General features: G+C 28.2%; 2 protein-coding genes across 2 annotated transcripts in view; one reads left to right on the forward strand and one right to left on the reverse strand.

The window, feature by feature from the left end:
- LOC147814203 (uncharacterized) overlaps positions 1–2,367 on the reverse strand; it is a 57,088-nt gene extending 54,721 nt beyond the window's left edge. Inside the window, exon 1 of the mRNA XM_087159949.1 lies at positions 2,174–2,367. The gene's annotated coding sequence lies outside the window, so the exon portion shown is untranslated. The remainder of the gene's footprint in view (positions 1–2,173) is intronic.
- LOC107457317 (uncharacterized) lies at positions 198–22,413 on the forward strand. Its single transcript, XM_016075457.5, has 4 exons — positions 198–549; positions 18,995–19,129; positions 20,871–21,084; positions 21,955–22,413. Exons 1-4 carry the CDS (start codon positions 487–489, stop codon positions 22,227–22,229), a joined length of 687 nt encoding a protein of 228 aa, XP_015930943.1. The 5' UTR covers positions 198–486; the 3' UTR covers positions 22,230–22,413.
- Positions 22,414–22,688: the final 275 nt, after the last annotated feature.

Below are 22,688 nucleotides of genomic sequence, written 5' to 3' on the forward strand. Positions count from 1 at the left end.
ATGGTATGAAAACGATACAAATAATGCAGTACACCCAGCATTTATACGATCGTTTTCCTGCGTCCTTCCTCCCTGCACCCTCCGAATTGAATAATAATTTCGAACACTACCTTTCGAACGAAAATATGTATTAAATGCAACGGAAAAAATGTCCTATTTGTAAGTTCAAGCTCATGTCATTTTTTCTATGAATGAACAGTCCCTTTTGAAACGTTCCTCGAAATCATTGGAGCCAAGAGGGGGGTGGATGGTCTGATAGCGGTGGCGTGCTGTTCAACAGGTAGCCTGAGCCAATGGCAAATCCCCGGATCTCTGTGACGTACTTGGCGTCATTTCCTTTTCGAAAGGGAGTTCCCGCTTCACTCTCTTTATCTCCATGACCACTTCAATTTTATTCTCCTATTTCAATCTCCACAAGTGACAGTTTACCATCTGTGAGAAAAATTCTTGGGTCGGCAGACGTGTGAAAACAGAGAGAAACCAAGCATGAGGCTCCTACTGGTTTTGTCCATCCTTGGCGTCGTCCTCCTAGCTGTGTCAGCCAAAAAGGTGAGATTTTGATCTTCTCTTTATTGATCTGCATGATGCTGAAGAATATATTCGATGGAATTCATTTATTTATTATTTTTTGTTGGCTAATGCTGAGGGAAATGAAATTGTATTTTTGTAAGTGTATTAAGTATGAATCGCTGTTTTCTGTATAATTTTTAATTATGTAGGAGATGGAAGAAAATAGTGATGAATAAATTGTAAAATCTTTCCTCATTACCGTTGGTTATTCTAATAGACAGAATTTTCACACGCTTTTTAAATGTTGCTAAATGCAGAAATAGATAAAAAAATGTTTTTTTCACGTGCATTTTTCCTACATATATGCGTTTTTTACATGAAAAGAAAAATATTGCTTACATTTTCTTGTATACCTCATTCAATTTAAACATCATCCTTATATATATATCTATATATATACTTCTGATATTCCTTACGATTTAGAATCTTCTTAGGAAAGAATACATAAACCTTTTTATGTGTGATATAGTTTGCAATTGAAGTAAACAATAAAGTCATTATTTATCAAACAATATTCCATTTTTGCTACTAAATTTTATATTATAAAGAAAAGATTTTCAAATAAAGTAAAGGCTTTATAAAGATTTTTAGAGCACTATTTTTGAAAACTACTTACAAGAGAGAAATTCTAAAATTAAAATTCTTACATGAATTTATAGCAAACAGAAATATATTCTTAAAATAACTTAATTGCAAATGTAGGCATAATCTGTCAGAAATCTATTGTTTGCTATGATAAATTTTTAAATTAATACATTACGATTAATTTAAGAATAAGGTTGTCGAAATATTTCGTTCAAAATGGATTTGAAGTTTAATATTCGAGAAAGTTCTTTTATGCCTTAATTTTTACGATAGTGTAAAAAAAAAAAAAAAAAAAAATCAGAATTGAATAAGAATTATTTTGAGTTATGTAAAAAACATTTATCTAAAACTTATAGAAAATGTTTTGCGAATCACGCTTGATAATTCTAATTCTGTTTTTATCTCCAACATGATTCTTTAATACAGCCGTCTCTCATCAATTAAACGGATTATCCGAGATGACCTAAAAAAAAAAAAGTTGCAATCATGGAATGTGATAGCACACCTGCTTAAAAATGTTACTGAGAAATTAGCGCAGTAAAATTCGCTGAATACCTAGTGAATGAAAAATAAAAGCAGACATTCATAATTTCATCGTTCGCAAAACAGTGAATCAAACTACCTTTTTTTGTATTGTTTTTCTACAAAAGCTAAAAATAGTAATCGTTAATTTAAATATAGCATTAATTTTTTTTTAATCGAAATTTGTATATACTTCATTATCTGGGATGAAGCATTTCCGTTTCATCCCGGTTTTTGAGAATTAGTTGTTTTTTGTAGTTTAATTTTAATCAAATAATCCTGTCTCATAAAAAGAAGAGAATATATGTTATGCTGTAATTTATTTATATTATACTTGAATAAATCAAGAGGTTGTGGCGAAAACACTCGACATTCATTCTTCAATTTCTCAGAAATGGCGTGATTTTGACTTATAATCTTAGAACAATAAGAGATAAGTTTATTCAAAAACAAGTAGTTGACCTTCGTGTTCATATCATTGAATGGTGATACTTACCTTAGCTAATGTTTGTTTTCGATATGGAGATAATGTTGACTTTCCTTAATATAGTTAGAATAACCAAACAAACTTGTACGTCATAGGTTTTGGCATCGCATCATGATTGATTTGAAGAAATAATTATTATGTTTGTAATATTATTTTTCAGAATAACGTAATGCGATTTCTTACATTATGTTTAATGTGTGTATCCGAGTTGAATTGTCTGCCACCTTTTTTATTTAAATTCTAAAATAAATTATGGGAAAAAACGAAAAATATCGTTTGCTTTTTTGAAATTCGTTATTTCCTGAGATTTAGAGTTGAACTTGCAGGTTGTTTATTAAAACCGTTCTGTGGTATTAAAAACCTGTTATTAATCTAATATTGCTCTATGTTATTTTAAAATCACATTCTTTCTCTTATATTTGGGGGGGGGGATATTTTGAAAAGCATTTTTTTAAAGTATCTTTCATATTTTACATGCATTTTAATAGCGCATTGCTGTTATGTTTTGCTGATTTTTTTAACATAGACAAACTTCAATTTCACTTTTTCAATGATAAGTATTTTTAAATAAATTTTCTAATTTCTGTCATATTGCAAACATATAAATTTTTTATATGCCCCATTTTAAAAGATGTCTTGCTTGGTTTTTAAAAATGAGATAATAAGACGATTTTTGAGCAAACAATTTTCAATTCGTTTTTTTTTTTTTTTTTTTTTTTTTTTTTCTTGATTCTTTTTGAATTATCAATTTTATCATTGATTTTTAAAAGTTATTCTTAAACAAAACTTATTTAAAGTACAGAATTTTACTGCAATTTTTTTATAAAATTTTATATGTTTTTAAATATATTTCCTTAAAAATGTAAAGCTAATTAATACTTTAACATTAGAAGAATATCTTCTATTCTTTTTTATTTCCTTAAATGTATAGTGTATATTGCGTTGTATATACTTTAGCATCGTAACAAAGGGAACGATCACACAATCTTATGTTTCGAAACAAAAAATAGGTTTAGAAGTCGAAAGAAAGTAGCATTCCAAAATAATTGGTGATAAATCAAAACAGCAGCTTGTAAAAAGGTACCGCACGCCTTAAACTGCTTTCATTTTCTATCAACAACACAGACCATCTGGTCAGTAGTACGAGTTTTATTGCGTGAAATATGTGTTCCGTTCTGCTCTAATTCCCAACATCTGTAAAAGCACATGAGTATAGGGGTATTTCAGTCGGAAATCTGTGTACCGTCTCAGAGTTTTTCACTTTCTGAAAGTGGCCGGAAACAGTTGACGACTTCGATAAGAAAAATAACCAATTATACTTGTAATTCGAAGTGTTTTTCTTCGTAAAGAGGGGAAACTTTTTCTCTCTTAATTGGCGACATCTATTATTTAACTACTTATGCTTGTTTTAAACATTGTCTCTGCAGTTCGTTGTGTAGTTAATACTAACCAATTATAATTTCTCAGAAATGCTATTTAGTTATTAATTTTAGTTATTATAAACAAGATAATATATTAGAATGAAAATTAATGCTTCTTTTTTATAAAATGATGTTTGAATTTTCAATCTGTGAATTATGTATTAATTATACATTATATTTATTTATGTATCAAATAATATTTTCATTCAATGAATATTAGAAATTACCTATACGTAGTAATTGGATTTTGTACTTGGAACGAAAAAAAAAGTAATCTAAATAATATGAACTACTCATTGGAAAGAAGAAAAATAGCTCAAAAACTGCTCGAAATTTTTGTAAAAGATGATAATTAGAGTTATAAGATTCAATATAAATAATATTAATGAAATTATCGTTCATATTTTATTTCAAATTTTAGGTACTAATAAAACAAATTAGTAACTGTAAAAAATTGAAGATTATATAAGAGCGAATTTTGAAGAAAAATAAAGAAAAGCATAAAAATGCTGTAATTCATTAATAAATATACTCTACTGAATTTAACAATAATAAATCTGATGTTTGGCATTATAAAAAATATTGAAAGCATTTTGAAATGATGTGATAAATTTATTTTTAACTAAATGTTTTTACTTAAAAGTATTTTTCAAAGCTTTTTTGCCAAAGAAAATAAAAGATTTACTGTTTCATCGCCTTTTATGCGAGGCTAAGCTTTAATTTTAATCTCATTGCTGTATAAAATATTGATGGTGCATGGAGAAATTAAATTTTAAGTTCATAAAGATATAATATAGTTAAAAAGAAATAAATTAGATTCTGTTTCGCTAATTTTCATAAAATTAATTCCTTACATGAATGTTTATGAGTGAAAAAGAAAAAATATTTTTTCAAAATATATTAATGATCGTTGATGATTTTACTTTTAAAGTTTATTTCTTTAACCAAATAAATTTAAAAACACCACAAGAAATTTAATAAACACAATAAAAAAAAAAGTAAACTATTTCACCCTAAAAAGTTACGTCAAATACTTCAGTACTTTTCCTTTCAATTGAAAAAGTTTTCTGAATTTTCCTTAACTTAAGAATAGGAATCAGAAGAATCTTACATTCTTGAATTCACTAATCGATATTGAACATTTAATTTGTTTTCCAAACCGAAAACCTTTATATTAAATAACCATTCACGAATTTTCATTTTTGAATATTGTTTTTAATAATTAATATTGTTAACTTTAATAGCAGCCCATGTATGATATTATTAAGAAATATTAAAAACTGAAGATAGAAATATAAAATACTAAGAGAATTTTCTGCTTTGGAGAATATTCTCACTGTTATTATTTTTACATGTACATGCTTTTTTTTTTTTTTTTTTTCAATTTACCTTAACTATTTCGAAGCAAGCATTCATTGCTCAATCTTTTTTCCAAAATTATTACAAATATGTGGAAATTAGTTTTCAAGCTATTTTTTATGATCTAATAAAAAAGGAAATTTTATTCCAATTAAAGAATTAAAGTTAAATTTGCTCTAGAACAGGTTCGAAATATCTGCGGCATCAAAAATAATTAATGTTTTCTACCAATTTATTCATAAATCATAAACATAGCTGCCAACTCTACTAGATTTTCCAGTAGACTGCTGGATTTCGCCAGTTTCTCCTGGTCTACAAGTTAAATTAAAATTCTCCGGGTTTTTGTACGTTTTAGAAAATTCCCTAAGACGTTGAGTTTCCTAACGAAAAATCCCTATTTAAATAGAATTTCTGTACAGATTATTACTTGTTTGCTTGAATATTTAAATAAGTATTACTAATAGGATCTATTTTAGCTATTTTTATTATAGAAATCAGTTCAGAACTCTCATTTTAAATTAATTTTAAAAAAATTCTTTTTACTATATTATATGCTATCTTATTTTTACTATCTTATCTTATGGTGAATTAAATGCTTATTAACATTCGAAATTATGAGTAAGCATAATACATAACATTTCAAGTATGTTTAATGTCAATCATAACCGGAAAGTATTGCACTTTATTTTATTTTGATGACTATAAAAATCCGTAAAATTCCCTATGTGTGAAGTACATTATGCAACAATTATCATGAAATTTATATTATTTCGTAAAATCTATTGGATTTTTACCTATCCATGTTGGCAGCTATGCATGAATGTCTGTTCACAATTTCTATTTCTTAGAATATTAAATTTTGTTTTTATGTATCAAGTTTAATTGTCTCTGTGAGATATGTATCAAAAATGAAACGATATATTTTGGAATAGTTTAATTTCTGTTTTTGAATCTTTTATTTATTTATTTTTTTCGCATTGGAAAAACCATAAAATATTTTCAATTTATCAGTCCTGTGATCGATATCCAACTGCACCTTACTTCTCCCTTCCACCCTAACTGTTCCTTGGATTTGTTTCATGAGTACGAAAATTAATAATTTTAGTTAGGCTCAACTAATTAATAACTTTTTGCCCTGCATTAAAACTAAAGGAATTCCAAGTGGAATAAAATTAGTGCTTCAAACAACTTCAAAGCAACTGCAAAATTGCTGCTCCAAAACTAATTAAAAAAAACACTGAATTACATAACTGTAACTAGTTTTGAGTATTCATACGAAATCATAGTTGTAATGCGTGGTAATTTTTTCTTCTTCTTTTTTTTTTTTTTTTTTTTTTTCATTTCTGTTTCTATACATGATGAGAGCGAGCGGATGTTCCATAAATAGGTGCTTTCAGGTTTTCGTGATCTTTTAATCACCGGATAGATTGCCTTTCCGTTTCAGGGCTAATTAAAATTCACAGTCAAGCGAATACTAATTAAATATCCCGCAGAAATACCCCTGTGACTCTTGACCCCGATATTATGTGTTTCTCCCCATTAGTAGCGATAAGCCTTGAAGTAAGAGAAATCGTCCGCTTTTCAGGTCGGATTTCGCTTTCAGTAGCTTAATTAGTCTAGTTGGTGTTGGCAACATATCTGTAACCTCTCGTTTCACAATTGTTGCAAACAATAATTGCTGTGAAAACAGCTATTGATTTTGAGCGAATGGATTTATTTTTTAAATGTTCATTTGAAATGTTGAATAAACAATTTTATTTAATGGCAATATTTTATCATTCACCGCATGTAACACACCATCTCTACTTAAGCAGCTTATTTGTATTCCTTTTTTTTTTCTGTTCATAAAATTTGATTTGGAATAATTTTAATAAATAAATCTTTTTTCGAATATTTTAGAAAGTGTATTTTGAAATAATTCATGATGATCTGTATTTCTAATCGATTATTTTATGACTTTCTATAGTTTTCAGTGTTTTTATGTTTCCAAAGTTTATAAGGGTGACGGTGTTTATTTTTGAAATAATTATTCGTATTTTAAAATTAACGTTAAATTAATCTCAAGCATTTTACAACATACCTTCTATCTTAGAGTAGAATAAATTAAAATTCTTTTAAGCATCGTTACTTCATATTCTTCATTCTACCGTTTCCCAGGAAACCGGTTTATGAAGGCCAATTTTAAAATAGAACATTCGAATGATTTTTTTTTTTTTTTTTTTTTTTTTAACTGTTTATTTTAGCTGAAGAATCAGATGAATAATAATTATTAACTTAATGATATTCTTAACTATAAGTTACCTCTGGCTGTACCCAATTCAATCATTTATTTATTAATTAAAATATTTTTCTCTGTTCTTGGTTTTAGTTGTAATTGATTTTCCTGTCTGGGATAAAACGGGTGATCTTTTGACCACTTTCTTGTACGGCTCTCCTCGCTGAACTTTCTTGTGTCTGAATTTTTTGTAGGCGGGCAAAAGAATGTGAAGGTCAATCACTTTTCAAGAACACGTTCCACCTATGTATGAAGCGCGGTTTTCAAATAGTTTTAAAAAGATTGTTTTTTATTAATTTCGGTGCATTTATTTCTTTATAATTTCGATGGTTTGTTGACTTTCTTATGAAATATTTCAAAAATGTGTTGGTATGGCCGTTCGTTTATCAAATTCGCAAGTGTAAGGGTTGGGAAAAGGAGGTCAGTTTTTTTTAATGATAATAATAATAAGAAGAAGAATAAAACGGTTGTTTTGTTAATTTTAATAATTTTTTGTGTTCAGCATCCTGAATATATTATGCTATTTATTTATTCGTATGATTACATTTTAAATTCATGAAAGTAAACCTATAATTAAATTACTGTATATTGTATTGTATTTCGAAATTCTGGTTGGTAAACACAAAAAAAAATCAAGTGTTTCTTTAAGACTTTAAATTAGTAAATATCAGGGTAGAAAAAATGTAAGCCATATCTTTTTCAAAGTAATAAAAATAAAAACAAGAAAAAAACGATTTTTTTTAATTATTTGTGTGTGTTTGTTTAACATCCTGAATATCAAAATACAATTTTTTATTCTTATGCTTACATTTTTAAAACCATTAAAGTAAGCTTGCATTGCATTGTATTTTGAAATTCAAGTTGTCGAACACAAAAAAAAAAAACTTAATTAAGTTCTTTCGAAAACTTTTTTTTAAAAATCATTTTTGGGTGCGTGTTGAACATTCTGAATTTCAAAATCCAATTCGGTTATTGTATTACTCATTGTTCGGCACGCTTACACTTCATTATCATTAAAATCAAGCATACATTTTAAGTTATTCCTTTCATTAACTGAGACTAATTAAAATAGCAATAATTTTTCTCGGAATTAAGATTCCGTAATTGTCGATACAAATAAATTACTTTTGGTCAACAGTTATAATTGTTAGTTAATTTTTTACAACCTGATTCGGAAGGCTGTTTTTCATTTCCTTCGTTTTTCCCACTCATAAAGATGGGATAAAAAAGTGAGTTAAGTGAAAACATATGAATTATTTAATGCCAGATGGTTCGTAAAAAAGCGTCTCTTAATTTCTTTCCTTAATGGTAGAGGATTTTATAAAAAAAAAAAAAAAAATATCATTGATAAACATTACTAACGAATTTTATTGTTTAAAAGTAATGCAACCTTTCTTTAGATAATACTTATCTTTGTTCTGATATGTTCTTGAATACATCATTTGTTCTGATGTATCCGTGACGATTTCTTTGCTCACATTTATAGTTCACGTAAGATGAATTGTGAATTTCTAATTTTTATGTATTTATTTTAATTTGCCCTGCCGATTCAATCAAATTTGTTTAACCAATTTATTAACATTGAAGTTTTAATTTGAGATATAAAAAATAAAAAAAACTGTCTAATAATTTTTAATTGAAAAAAGATAACAGTTGGGTTTAAATCCGAATTAAAATTGTTAATTCGTAATTGAGATCCTATGAAAGGTTGTAGTTTATCTTTAAGAAAATAATTTATTGTATTATTTCAGTATTTTAATTATACATGATTATGAAATACATTATGAAACACCGGGTTGTCTTTTTCTACGTTAAAAGTAATATCTTCCATACATGGCTCACTTCTAAAATATAATTTTTTAAATTTGTACATATTTGCATTTATTTAGATCCAAGAGAAACAGTTATTCATTATTGAAATTTCTTTAATTTTCAAAATCAATTGATAAATTTTTGAATGTGTAAAAAACTTTTTTCATACTACTTTTTTTGATTTTATGTTTTAGTACAAATATAATTCCGATAATCTAATAATTTTTTTTTTTTACTAACAGTTAGATTGTTTTGTACAATTAAAAATACCAAAATATACTTTTGCTTGTAATTTAAGCGTCAGAAAGCAATGTATATTTAAAAGGGGAACCGGTGTCCCATCTGCATTAAATGGTTAAAACACGAAAAAAGTACAGATCAGGACAAAAACATTATAACTTATTTTATTATATATTTGGCAGATTTTTATTTCTTTTTTCTAAAAATTTTAAAAGCAGTAAACTCACTTCTCTATCAAATGATTATAATTAAGGCCCGGATTTTGATGACATTTGCATTTTTTTGCATTTTTAGACATTTTTTGTCTTTTAGAGCATTTTTTTAGATTTATAGGGCATTTTTCTTTAAATTTTGGGGCATATTTTGCATTTTTTAACGTTTTTTGTTAATTTTTTCCAATTTTTATTATTTTTTATCAATTTTCATTATTACACTGGCTTCCAAACAATGAAGAAAATCTATAGGATATTAACAGGTGAAGCAAAATCTTTTCAAATTGAAGAAGCAGTAAGTGAGACCGTCTTTTTCAAGTACGCACCTATAACATCAGTAGACGTTGAAAGAAGCTTCTGCAGGAATGAAAATTTACTTTCAGACAAGAGATGCTCGTTTACATTTCAAATTATCAAAAAACATTTAATAATCCAATGTAATTCTGATATTTAGTAATATTATGAGTGGAGTAATATTGTTATATCCATTAAAGTTTCTATACAAAATGAAAATATTTTGGTATCAATATATTTTCCTTTTTTTTGTTATTTTAGGATATAAAACATATTTTTTAAACTTTAATGAACGTAGAACAAGTATTGCATTGCTTTATATTTTTTAAATTACTCATAATAATTTTAAAGAGCAAAAAAAATTTTTAAGTTAATATTTTTACTTTATTTAAGGCATTTTTTGTGCAATTTTTGCATTTTTAAGGACATTTTTTGTCCTTTTTAAGGGCATTTTTTGCACTTTTTAAGGGCATTAGTTGAGATTTTTTAGGTCATCAAAATCCGGGCTCTAATTATAATAATATATGTAAACAATTGTTTCTTTTTTTAATGAAAAAAAAAAACTTAAAAAAGGAAAGGGATACGCTTTGTGAAAAAACTCTTAGGATGATTGAAAAAAAGCCAATCGAACAAAGAAAAAATAAAAAACAATCGTCAGTTGACTATATGATGAAGTGTCACGTATTATAAGATAGCTGAGCTTTGTATTGATTATTTATTTGCAAGAAGTCATCTGTTAAAAATATCTGAAGTCAAATATTAAATTTAAAAAATTGTTGTAGCAAATAGAATACATTAGAATCTAAATGTTTCGAATATTCTCTTTAAAGGCGCTATTTTTAAACCAAACATTAAGACCACTTGAAAATAGCATTAGTCTTTCATTTGCGGATTCGGTTTTCAAAGGATGATTTAAAATCTCTGTCTAAAGGAACAGACAGCAATTCATCTTTTAAGTGAAGTTATAGTTAACTGAACGTCATAAATAATCTCACACCCTCTTAAGAGGATGTCCTTGTATTCGAATAAAACTGGCGTGATATTAATAATTGAAATGGGTTTAATGAAAATGGCCTTTTTTGAATTAGCATTCATGATTATGCATAACTGTCTTGAGTTCCTTCTGATTGAATGCAATTACGAAAGGACCTAATTAATTTTGACATGTATAGACTTATTAAAAAAATTTCGTGCTATGTGATACCCTTTGCATATAATTCTCTATAAAAGTATTATAATGTTTGTACCAACGGGATGCTCATAGTAAAGAAAAAGAAATAAAGAAAACTTAACACAGAGTCGAAATTTCACTTTGAGCTTGAAAATGGCGGCTCCAAGCAGAGATGAAGAAAAGGGTATTTTATAAATTTTTGACGCGTCAGGTTACAGGTCTAAACGAACTGGCTCGGAGAACAAAGAGTGCTGAGTATGCTGCTTTCTTCATTTTGCATTTTGCTTTCTTCATCTTAATCTAACGTTTGCCCCTATTCGTGTTAAAATTATCGTCTAAGCTCAAATACTGTTCCTGCTAAATTCCGTTCAAAATTCAGATTTTTGACATTTAAAGTTGCATAGTTTAAAATTGTGTAAAAATTTGCTTACTTTACAGTTCAAAAAATTTTACGCTATTTTGAAATAAAATTTAAGAAAATAATAGAATTAATTTTACGTTAGAAATTAATTTTTACATTGAATTATTTTTGAAAAATGGATTTTATAATTGTGTGTAAAAAGTTTTGGATTCGCTTAAGCAGTTTCCGATATATGGTGTAATTCGTAAAAAGTGAAATTAACATTAAAGTACCAAAACTTTTGACCAATCACTTAACTCGATTTCTTGCACCTACCCCCATATTTTGATATTGTATTTTATTTTATATTTCAAAAACGGTCTTAAGCCGGCCAATTCTGAGTTTACGACTATCAATATTCTACTCCGTAGGGCTTTTAATTTTAAACTCAACTCAGAAGACAAGGGAACTCCTGGATCAAGCATCGGAACAAGCTAGTCTTTGTAGACTTTTTGACTGGACGAATTCGTATTTACGTTATACTTCCTATATAGAGGAAAATTACGAAAAACTCCCACGTTTAGTCCGATCGCTAGGGGATTACAACCCATGGTCAGTCTACCACTGAGGATATTTTACGTCAGCGCTCTGATCGGTGCGAGTCGGGGGCAGAAATATTATCAACCGACCATCACTGGGATTCGAACCTGAGTCACCTTTTTGAAAGGCGAACGCTCTATCCTCTGAACCACCACGGCTCCCTATAGTCAAATCAGTAGTGGGAAAAAAGGTGTGTCTGTTAAAAGAAAGTGCGTTTTTATGTCTGATTTCATAACTTAAAATACCGACTGTACTAATTAACTAGCAAATGTGCTTTTGAACCATTAAGATTGACACTTAGTTCGAGAAAATCCACTAATTAAAATCAAAGTTATTCAAGAAGATTTTTTTTGTTCTCTGTACATTTGAATTTTGTTATTTACTTATTAAATTATGTAAGTTCCACTCGATTCTATATGCATTTTCTATTCCATAATTATTCAAGCATGTTGAAAATTCTATCAGAACTTGTCATGTTTTTTTGCAAAAAAGTGTTATTTTTATTATTTTGTTAAAGAATAAAGTTCTTTCCATAAAAAATAAATTCGTAAAGATCGAAATAGGAAAGCCAAAGTCAGGTGAATATGGACAGTGATTTAGGACATCCCGTTTTTACAACATTATTTGGATTTTATCCTAAAATTCCTTAAATTAGATTGCTACAATAAAAGTCAAAGTAAGAAGCAAAATACAAGGGATGTATTGCCACTTTCTTGAGAAAGCAAGCACAGGAGAGGGGGTTGGTGATTTACTTAGAGTCCCTGGCCAAATTATTAGACGCACTTCAAGATTCTATGTATAATCTTAATTACTCAGGTCATACTGCACAGCTTTCTTTTTTTTACGCGACTGAAACCGGTTTGCACTTGTTTACGTTCGTGTATCAATTGGTTTTAACATTGTAATGCAATACGTTAAAAATAAATGCAAATAAGGAGGTATATCAAAAATCTCCTGAATAAAAACCCATTACATGTATGTTTAAATATAAAAGTATTGTATATAAACTCGTGCAAAGCATGACATTCTGAAAAAACTACAGTTCGTCTATTAATTTGCTCTAATTATTATAATATAGTACCTGATATAATAAATATTCTATATTTATATAATATATTGTCGAATTTATATTATATATCGTCTAATTTAAAAAATTGATACACGAACGTAAACAAGTACAAACCGGTTTCAGACTCGTAAAAACAATAAAGCTGTAGAGTATGACCTGATAATTAAGATTTCGCATAGAATCTTACAGTGCGTCTAATAATTTGGCCAGGGACTGTATTTTTACTAACCGGGAGGGGGTCAAAATTGCCCTAAACATGGTTATGTAGTCCCCCCCCTCCCAACTACAAAAAATTCTTGTTAGGACTAAATAAAGGATAAAATTTGCCCAAGAAAAATTAAAAGTCTGTTATAAACATAAAAATGTTTTTCTGAAAAATATATTTTTTACATTATAAATGTTATTGCATTATAAATATGAGTTGAATAAAATAATAATATTAAGACTGCTGCTTAAGAAAATGCTAAAGTTGACAATGTAAACAAAAAAATGAATTTCATAGCATTGAAAAAATTTATTGAATGAGACAAATACTAATTAGTATTTTCGACCGGGCTCTGAAATGAAGTCGGCAAGAAAAACAAAGCTGCTTACAAAATCATAAAAATAGGCTACAGAAGCTACTAAAAAAAAAAATGCTTTTATGTAATGACCATGACTCATAAAGTAAGAGGCGGCTCGTAAATAAAAAATGAAGCCCATAAAAAAAGGGACACTTCAGGTGAAACTAAACAATGACCACAACATGAGAGTCCCGGATCTAAATCTGGTGTAAAAATGTATCACATGAAAAGTATCTGAGAGCAATTCAAAGCTCTTTCTTTTTCATTCGCAAAAGGGCTGATATACTCATTTAGTTGTTGAATTATGTAGGTTACATTAAAAAACGTTTTATATTTTTGCTGCCTACGTTCATATTGACAGAAGCGTGTTTTTAGTAATATTAGACCCCTTTTTCAACGGAAAAAAGCTACTGACAACCCCTGCTTATTTTAAAAGTCGCCCTCTTTATTTTTTGCCTTAACTTACACTGTAGTATGTTACGATTAAACTCAAACTTAAATCATAAAAATAAAAAAAAATTATAATTTAATTCATTTTATAGAATTATGAGTAGAATATTCTTTAGAAATATTTTTGAATTTTCTCTATGTGGTTAAAACTCTTGGCCTTTGAAACGCTTAGAAATTTTTTCCCGACATTTTCTGTCTCCAAACTTAACTTTAATTTCAAAAAAGTTTTTGAATTTTTTTTCTTTTTCAAATTTATTTCATTTTCGAATTTTATTTTATTTTTTTATTTTTTTGCATTTTAAAAATTTTTGAAAATAATGATATAATGGTTTTCGTAAGCATTGCTCGTACCGTTTTTTCCATTGTCTGCAAAAATAAGCAAATCGCCAACCCCTGCACGCTTTGAGTGAACATTTGGACAGTCACATTATTAATAAAATAACTGATTTTACTGTTTTAGTTTTGTTGGGGAAAATTTTGATTTTGTCCAGGAGAATATGGCTCAAAAATTGATCATAATCGGAGGGGGCCAACAATTTTTAATATTGTTGGCTAAAATATTGTTGGTTGTTCTGGAAACATTCTGTAAGACAAAGAGTGTTTTTTTTTTTTTTTTTAGTTTCTTGAAGAAAACTAATTTACTATTCATCGACCCATCAATTTCTAAAAGGCAATTTACATACACTCCCTCATCCTTACAGTTCTAATCTTTTTTACTTAACGTTCATTTATCTTCTGAGAGTCTCTCGAAATGTTTAAATGATGTCCATCGGAGAGATACTGCTAAGTGATGAAGTGAAGGATTTTTTTCTTTCTTCCTTCTTATATATTTATGGATCAGGGAAATCTCTTTGTTACTAGACAAGTCTGTGAGTCACCCACGATCCTTGCTCACGATTCCCCCCCCCCTCATCGGTAGCGGCCACTTACTTCAAATTCTTTTATCCCTCCCCGGTTTTTTTTTTTTCAATAAAAACCTTCTGCAAAAGAAATAAGAGTGGTTCACTTGTAACTATTTTGCAGGTGTGTTGTCATGTTCTAAGCGTTTAGGTATTTCGTTGAGGTTAATAAATGACTTGAATTCACCGCTATCGCTAGCGTAAACCTGGCTAAGACTGTACGCTGCACTGTTAGAATTTTAATTCTAAAATGACCGTAAAATAACCGGCAGCAGACTGTCCATTCAATGAACCGTAAAGTTGACGGTAAAGAATATATTTTACATGTATTACAACTAGTATAAGAAAGACTATGAACTAAATGGTTTTTTAACCATTTACTAGTAACATGGCTTTAAAACCGTAAAAAAAAAAGAAATTTAACTGGATATTAGAGCTAGGCTTTTCGTTAGGTAATGGGCTTAGGAGTTAGATTGGGGTAGCGTTATGTTTTATCAAATGAATCACAGAATGTGGTTTAAATAGTTTATCTGGGTGTTTCACCTATCGTAAGCGATAGGAAATATTAGGCTTTTTTTGTGTTAATTTGCTTTATGGTACTGTCCTCAATGCGTGAGTGAGAGTACCGTCGTCGAACAGCCGAGCCAATTTTTGAGTTAACAGCGACTTATGTTCAACTTCGTAGCCTTGTAAATTTTAAACCCAATTCAGAAGGCAAGGCAGCTCCTAGATCAAATAGTGGGAGAAATTTGCCTCTCCAGAGGACTTTTTGATGGAACTAACTCTCATTTGCGTTACATGGTGAGAAAAACCACGAAAACCTCCAACGGTTAGCCTGACGTCAAAAGGACTCTAACCCATGATCTGTCTACCGCTGAGGATATTTTACGTCAGCACTGTGGTCGGTATCACGCCGAATTAAGTGGAGTAATGCATGAAAGAGGAAAGACTGGGGAAAAAAAGAAAGAAATAATCTCACGTTCTGTTCAGACGTCAAAGGAGGACAACAAGACTCCCTGTAGAGTTTTTTTTTATTTTTTTTACTTTTTAGGACAGGTGGTGAATTTTCCCCTTAACATAAAAAAGCAGTTTTAAGTTCAAAATAAAATGATTAAAAATTAGAAACAAAAAAAAATCTTACTTTCACCTTAAATCAATCAAGGTGGTTTTTAAAAACCCTTTCATATTCTGATATGACGCTTTTTAATAAGTAATCAGATAGTATTTTTTTATAACTGTTATTAGGAAAAAATTTTAACAGTTATTAATGACTCTTCAAGGGTGTGTTTAAAAGAAATTTGGGTCCGTTAACGGACCCTTCACAAAATATCTTTTCATAAAAACGGACTCTTCACAAAATATTTTAACTTAAAAACGGACCCTTCACAAAATATTTTAACTTAAAAACGGACCCTTCACAAAATGATTTTTCTTTTAATCGGACCCTTCACAAATTTGTTTATCTTCATTATTATTTTGTTAATCGAATAAACCCTTTCCAGGGATGAAAACAAGAAAGATGGATGTAAACGAATTAAGTTTTGTCTTCGGCAGACGATTCTTCCATTATTAGTCCGAAATTAATATTCTGCGTTTAGCAGTATAGGCTAAATACCAAATATTTGTATGTTGCATCTCTAATTTAGAAGCAGCAATTGTTTTTTATTTTTAAAAATTAAATTTTTTTAATTATAATTTTACAGTGTTGAGCATAATCTTGTGTGTCTTTACAATTTAAAAACTCCTTGAAAAATTTTTTTTTTTTGCAATAACGGACCCTATTTGCACAAATTCATAAAAGCGGACCCTGGTTGAAAGAATGAGAGTAATTTTTTCACAATTTCACGAAAAACGGACCTTTCACAAAATGTCTGGACAGACCCCTGCTCTTATAATTTTGTTCATCTTTAATAAACGCTCTTCAAACTAATTATGAAAACGGCTGAAAATGCCAAAACGAAAAAAAGCCACGCGTAAATTCAAAGGATTTGTGAAATAATAGATTAAAAATAGGACTTTTTTTAGAAATTTATAATTCAGAAACTATTTGACCTATTTAGTTGAAATTTTGTTCTTTCTCATTTAAAATCACACAGTTTCAAATGATGTAAAAATTTGTTAGTCTTACCATTTAAACATTTTGCGACAATTTTTTTAATAGTAAAATAATATTTAACTATTATAAATATTTTACTGAATCCATTTTTTGGCAAACGAGTTTTGAGAGTGCGCAAAAAGGGACTCTACACTCCATCCTGTGCCATGAACTTAGGGACACCCTTTGTAATTAAATGTTAAAGGTTTACTTCGAATTAAAGCACTCAATCTGTAACTTTTTATTTTCTTTGGCGATTTGTCGGAAAAGCTTTGATCGACGCTCTTAAATCCTTGACTGTATAATAGTCACATTAAAACTTATTTGTGATTAATCAAGATTTAGTTCAGATTGAGAACGACGCATTATCTTTTTTTAATTGAACTAAAATTATGAAAGTGGTAATGTGATACTAATTAACGTTTTGCCATGGTAAATGCCTAATGTTTTGGTATGAGAAAACAATTAGTCTTCGTATCCCGAAAACATGCTAGTTGAAGACGTCACGTGATGTTGTTAAGATGGTTAAAGAAGATAACGAGTTCGTTAATTTAATTCAACGCCTCTAATGGATGTTCTGCATTGTGAAATTTTTGGTAGAAGGTTAAACTATCTATCAAGTATTATATCACGATAGGATTGAATAATATACATTTTAACTGGAATTTATTCGTAGATTTAACTTGGTAAAATATTCAATTATAGTATTTTGAAAAAGTTTTTTTTCCCAATGGCTATTTTTAAAAAAAGACCATTTTTAAGTATTTGCATTTCAATTTCAAATCATTTAAGCTACTTAAGCTCAACTAGATTTTACACTTTAACTGTAGGGTATGAATTTTTTAATTAAGTTGAAAAATTAATGCAAAACTTTAATTGTTTATAAAATAAAATTAAAGCATTATTAACAATTAGTTAATTCGATTATTAAAATTTTAAATAGCTCTTCCTTATGAAATTACGAATTGATAGTTGAGAAAAATAAATTTGCATGTTAACATATTGATTTTTTTTATTTGATATTATTTTGTAATGTGTATTTGATGTATTGATTGGTTTATTATTATCGATAAATTATATAGATTTATTATAACTTAATGTTTTGTTAGTTAAATAAATTAGTTATCTGTAATGTTTGTTAAGTCATTTAAGAATCATTACATGGTTTATTCTCCCTCCTCACAAAATAAATCGTCAATTTTTTTTTATTTATTTTTTTTTTTTTTTATTTATTTTTTTTTTTTTAAGTCAAATTTTCCCATTATATATAAAGTATCGACAGTTTTATAAAAATTTCACGTTCTTCATTATTAAACCATGGAATTATTTTGAGTGAAAAAATATTTTTACGAAAAAGGATTAGTTATATTTTACTTCAGTTACAAGTTCAAAAACCACCTTTGTTATGATAAAAATACTGACATTTTTGATGAAAATAATTTTAATCGTCTTAGTAAAGTTTATTATTGTCTTGCCAAACAACAAGTAAACATGTAAAACCGAAACCTGAAGAAAATTCTAAATGTTAGTCTAGTATGTAATTCTTAAACTATAACGTCTGTCAGATCACTCAAAAAAATTTTTTTTATTTGACCACCCCCGTAAAAAAAAAGAAAAAAAAAAAAAAAAAAGATGCTTTGAATTTTTTTTTTTTAAACTACTCATATCTCATAAAGTATTAAAATATTTAATTTTATAATAATTTCAGTTCCTTTATTAAACTGCGAAATTCTTTTTAATGACGTAATACTTATAAGAAAGGGAGCTCAATTATAATTTCAAAATATGTTATTACGAGTTGAAAATAACTTTAGTTAGGAGTTCAAAAACCTGTTTAATAACCTGTGTAAATACAGAATCTGAATTTTTATGAAGAAAGTAAAAATCATAATCGTTTACATGAAAGTCTTCGTCTGCCAAACAAATAAACATTTGTCAGAAGAAAGTAATCATTATAATCGTCTGCCAAAGAAACATTTGCCTGAAGCAAATAATAAATGTCGCTCATGTAATTCTTCTTCTCTTTATAGCAACTGGAAGAGAATGCCGACATTGTTGAAGAAGCTGAAACGAAAGACCATAGTTCCAAAAAATATTCAAAAGATTTCCAAAAATCTCATCACCATGGACACAAACATAAGAAAAATAACGCTCAAAAAGAACAAGTGAGTCGTTGTTTTCTTCCCTCTTTCAGTCTTGATTTCACTTTGTTTATTTTTTTAGAAAAAGGAACTTTATTATATTCTGAATAAAATATCTTGATAATTTATCTCTAATGCTTTAGAATAATCTTCTCTTTATCATGCCTAACGATTGTGGGAGGAAATAGTTAATTGAAAAAAAAAATATGAGAAAATGATTTCAGGGTTAAATTATGGTGACATCCTGTCAGTTTTTACTTTTATTTTAGACTAACCATTTTTATACATACTGGCTGGCTTATACATAGAGGAAATGCTTTAACTGGCTGAATTTTTTTAAATAATTACTTTCAGGCTCTATTCTTTTGAATTCTATTTTTAATATAAAGTTATTTTATAGATATTTTTCTTTAATTTTTTTTTATTATACTAACTCCACTTTTTGAAAATTTTTAAAGCATTAAATTAAATTTTTCAATTCAGTTAAACTGAAGGAATTTATTTACTAATTAAGTAATTAAGCTAGAAAAACGTTAAAACAACTAAATTTTTTATTTAATTCCTATTTTTTATTTCATATTTAATACACTATTCCTTAAGTCCTTAATTTCTAAGTAAAACATTAAAATAAATAAATTTGTGCAAATAATTAAAATTTTACTTCAATACAATAAATTGATTTGTATATTGTCTAATTTTTAATAAAATACCAAATCATACTAATACTGTTTGAATAATTTATTTAAATTCAAGTTACTCTAAAACATTGAATTATGCTTTTCAGTTTTTTTTAACAAAAAGAAAATAACATAATTCCTAATATGGTTAGAGACCCGTTCTAGAATCTCATTCTTCTGACTTGATTTTCGTGTTCAAGCTTACTCCCACATTTTTGTAATTTTCTTCTGCTGTGTGTGCAAAAGGTGTTTTTTCTTTCTGTGTTTCGACACTGAGGAAAGTTCATTTTAGAACTGAAACTATAAATATGACATCATATGTGCTCTGTTTGGTGTAAATTTCAATGACGTTACTTTTGTTTAAATTCCTTAAAAATATATACGATCATGCCGTTTCAAATTTTACTATGCCTTAATTTTTATAACTATGATTATAAATTCAGGCTTCCTTAGGTCGATCAGATATTTTCTTAAAAGTTTCTGCTCCTACAATGGCTGAATTTTCGACAAGCAACTTTTGAAAGTCAAGAAAGTTAAGAATTTTACCTTTAGTCAAAAATATAAAGAAAAATCAAAAGGAATTCAAAGTAGATTTGTTGTTGAATTTTAAAAGTAAAATGATAAAACTAGCATTACGTCGCTTACAGGTATCCAATTAAATCTGATTTAAATCACATGATTAGGCATGATCACTTCACTTCTTCTCGAGTTGCAAGTACCCAATTATACTTATATTACTTAATTATAAATAGTTTTACGTGAAATACATAATTATAAATAGTGTGTAATACAAAAATTATAAATAGTTTTACGTTAATTATAAATAGTTTTACCAGGGACTGTAAGTGCTGATAAACTTCATTTTGGTAACAAAAATATTATCCAAAGACGAAATAATATAATGTAGTTAAAGTGGAAGAATCTAGAGAAATATTGGTATTCCGTGGTGCATGACGATATTAAAAATATGATCTCATTCATCACTATTAAGAGTTAATTTTAACGATTCTAAAAATATGCGTATAATATAAATATTTTATCTACATTTGAAGTTGTTTAAAATTTTAATTATCTGTATTATATTTCAGCCGAAAGAAGAGGTTAAGCCTAAAAGTGCACCAGTTGATATTCCTGAGCCAGAAATTCAATTACAAGAAAACATTGAAACCAGCAAGAAAGCAGTCGATGAGAGAAAGCGCAAAGAACAGACGGAAGATTTACACCTTCAAGATTTGGCCTACGAAGAAAGTTTGAAAAAGGATAAGAAGAAAAAGAAGGGACACCATGGTGCTCATCAAGCAGGTTCGTAATTTCTTTTCATCGTTTTAGATTTAAGTACGTCTGCTAGCAATTCTAGAGTTAAAGAATCAAAAACATTTTTGAAAAAGATTTCTAAGGATCATTTTCATGGACGTCAGTTCCTTTGATAAAAGTTTGTGTACAAAGGATTTATTATTTATACCTGTTCGATTATTTTAACTACAGGGTGTCCAAATTTCAAACTAAAGTTCACTTTGGGTGTCCTATTCTGGTCCCAACCAAGTTCAAAATATCACTCATTCATGAAAATGTGTAGCGTCCCATTTTTAATAACCCAGAACTGCCTGTTCTTTTTTTTTTTTTTTTTTTTTTTTTTCAGCATTTCTGTTGTATTGATGGCTTAATATTCAAAATTTGTGTAAAATTCGGGACAACCTTTGTTGTACGGATTTTTATAATCGTTTATGAATTTCAATTCCTTATGAAAAATTGCGGATGGTTTGCTAAAACTGTGAAAAAGTGCAATATTTTAGTGGCTTCATATTTAATGGTAAATCTTTTTTTAAATACATATGAACATCCTTATATTTTTATTAATTTGTAAACAAAATCTTATTTTTTATCGCTTTGGGGGTGAACTTATATTTATTTGCTCGGTAGATGCATTCGAATGAATCGTTTTGATGTTTTATAATCTTTTTTTCTAATCTAAATGCAATGTGTTAGAAAATTATTTGTAGAATTCCAATCAAAAAGTTTTATTTTTAATGTTAAAACTTAAGAAGCGGAAAATTCTCTTTGTTACTGCAGGAAAATAACTCCCAACTACGAAAGGGTATCTTACAGGTTCGCATATTGCACCTATAAATTTACGAGAGTTGTTTTATTTATTTATTTTTCTGTTCTATTTAGAGGTTGTTGGAAAAGATGAGAAAAACGAGCAAAAGTTATTTGCCGAACAAGCCAAGAATCCAGTCGAAGGAAAAGTAATTGAAGATTCCTTCGAACCTCTCAAAAATTCTGAAGGAGGCAAAAGAAATCGAGGAAAGGACAAGAAGTCTAAAGACAAGTCTAAAAATAAGAAGGCTTTCGAGAAAAACAAGGATAAAGGCAAGAAATCAAAGGATGGGAAGAACAAGAATAAGGACAAAAAGCACAAAAACAAGGATAAGAAAAAATGGCAATAATTTAGGATGAATAAAGACATTTGATTTTAAAACTTTGGTCATAAGTTTCTACTACTTTGAAAAATGCGATCGATTTAAAATTGTTTGTTTCTTTTTTTACACCTTTATGTTTCATTGTAGCCATGTTTGTACTTACTTGTCCTGTAATAATTTTCTAAAATAAATGTGTTTTATTTATTTTTTACATGAGTGGATATTTTCTGAAGTTTGAAGAATTATCTCATGCTTCAAATACCATTGCGTTTATTGCATAGCATTTTAATGCATGTGGAATTAACTTTAACTAACTTGAAATGTTTTCTCAAATCAGTGCTATTCGTGGATTCTAAAAATAATTAAGAATGTTCTTTCTATTAGATTTAGCGCTGTTATTTTATAATATGCTTGCGTGAACATTATATAGCATATCAGCGCTATTCGTGCGAGAAGGGATCTGAAGATTATAAAAATGCGTTCATT

This window comes from Parasteatoda tepidariorum, chromosome 3 (genome assembly GCF_982258835.1).
Source record: "Parasteatoda tepidariorum strain Cologne lab strain chromosome 3, Ptep-v5.0, whole genome shotgun sequence".
NCBI lineage: Eukaryota > Metazoa > Arthropoda > Arachnida > Araneae > Theridiidae > Parasteatoda > Parasteatoda tepidariorum.

Excerpts from the sequence above, each read along its gene's own strand:
- LOC107457317 (XM_016075457.5), top strand. The coding sequence starts at position 487 with ATGAGGCTCCTACTGGTTTTGTCCATCCTTGGCGTCGTCCTCCTAGCT. Across the intron at positions 550-18,994 it reads TAGCTGTGTCAGCCAAAAAG|CAACTGGAAGAGAATGCCGA; the intron begins GTGAGATTTTGA and ends TTCTCTTTATAG. Across the intron at positions 21,085-21,954 it reads CCATGGTGCTCATCAAGCAG|AGGTTGTTGGAAAAGATGAG; the intron begins GTTCGTAATTTC and ends TGTTCTATTTAG.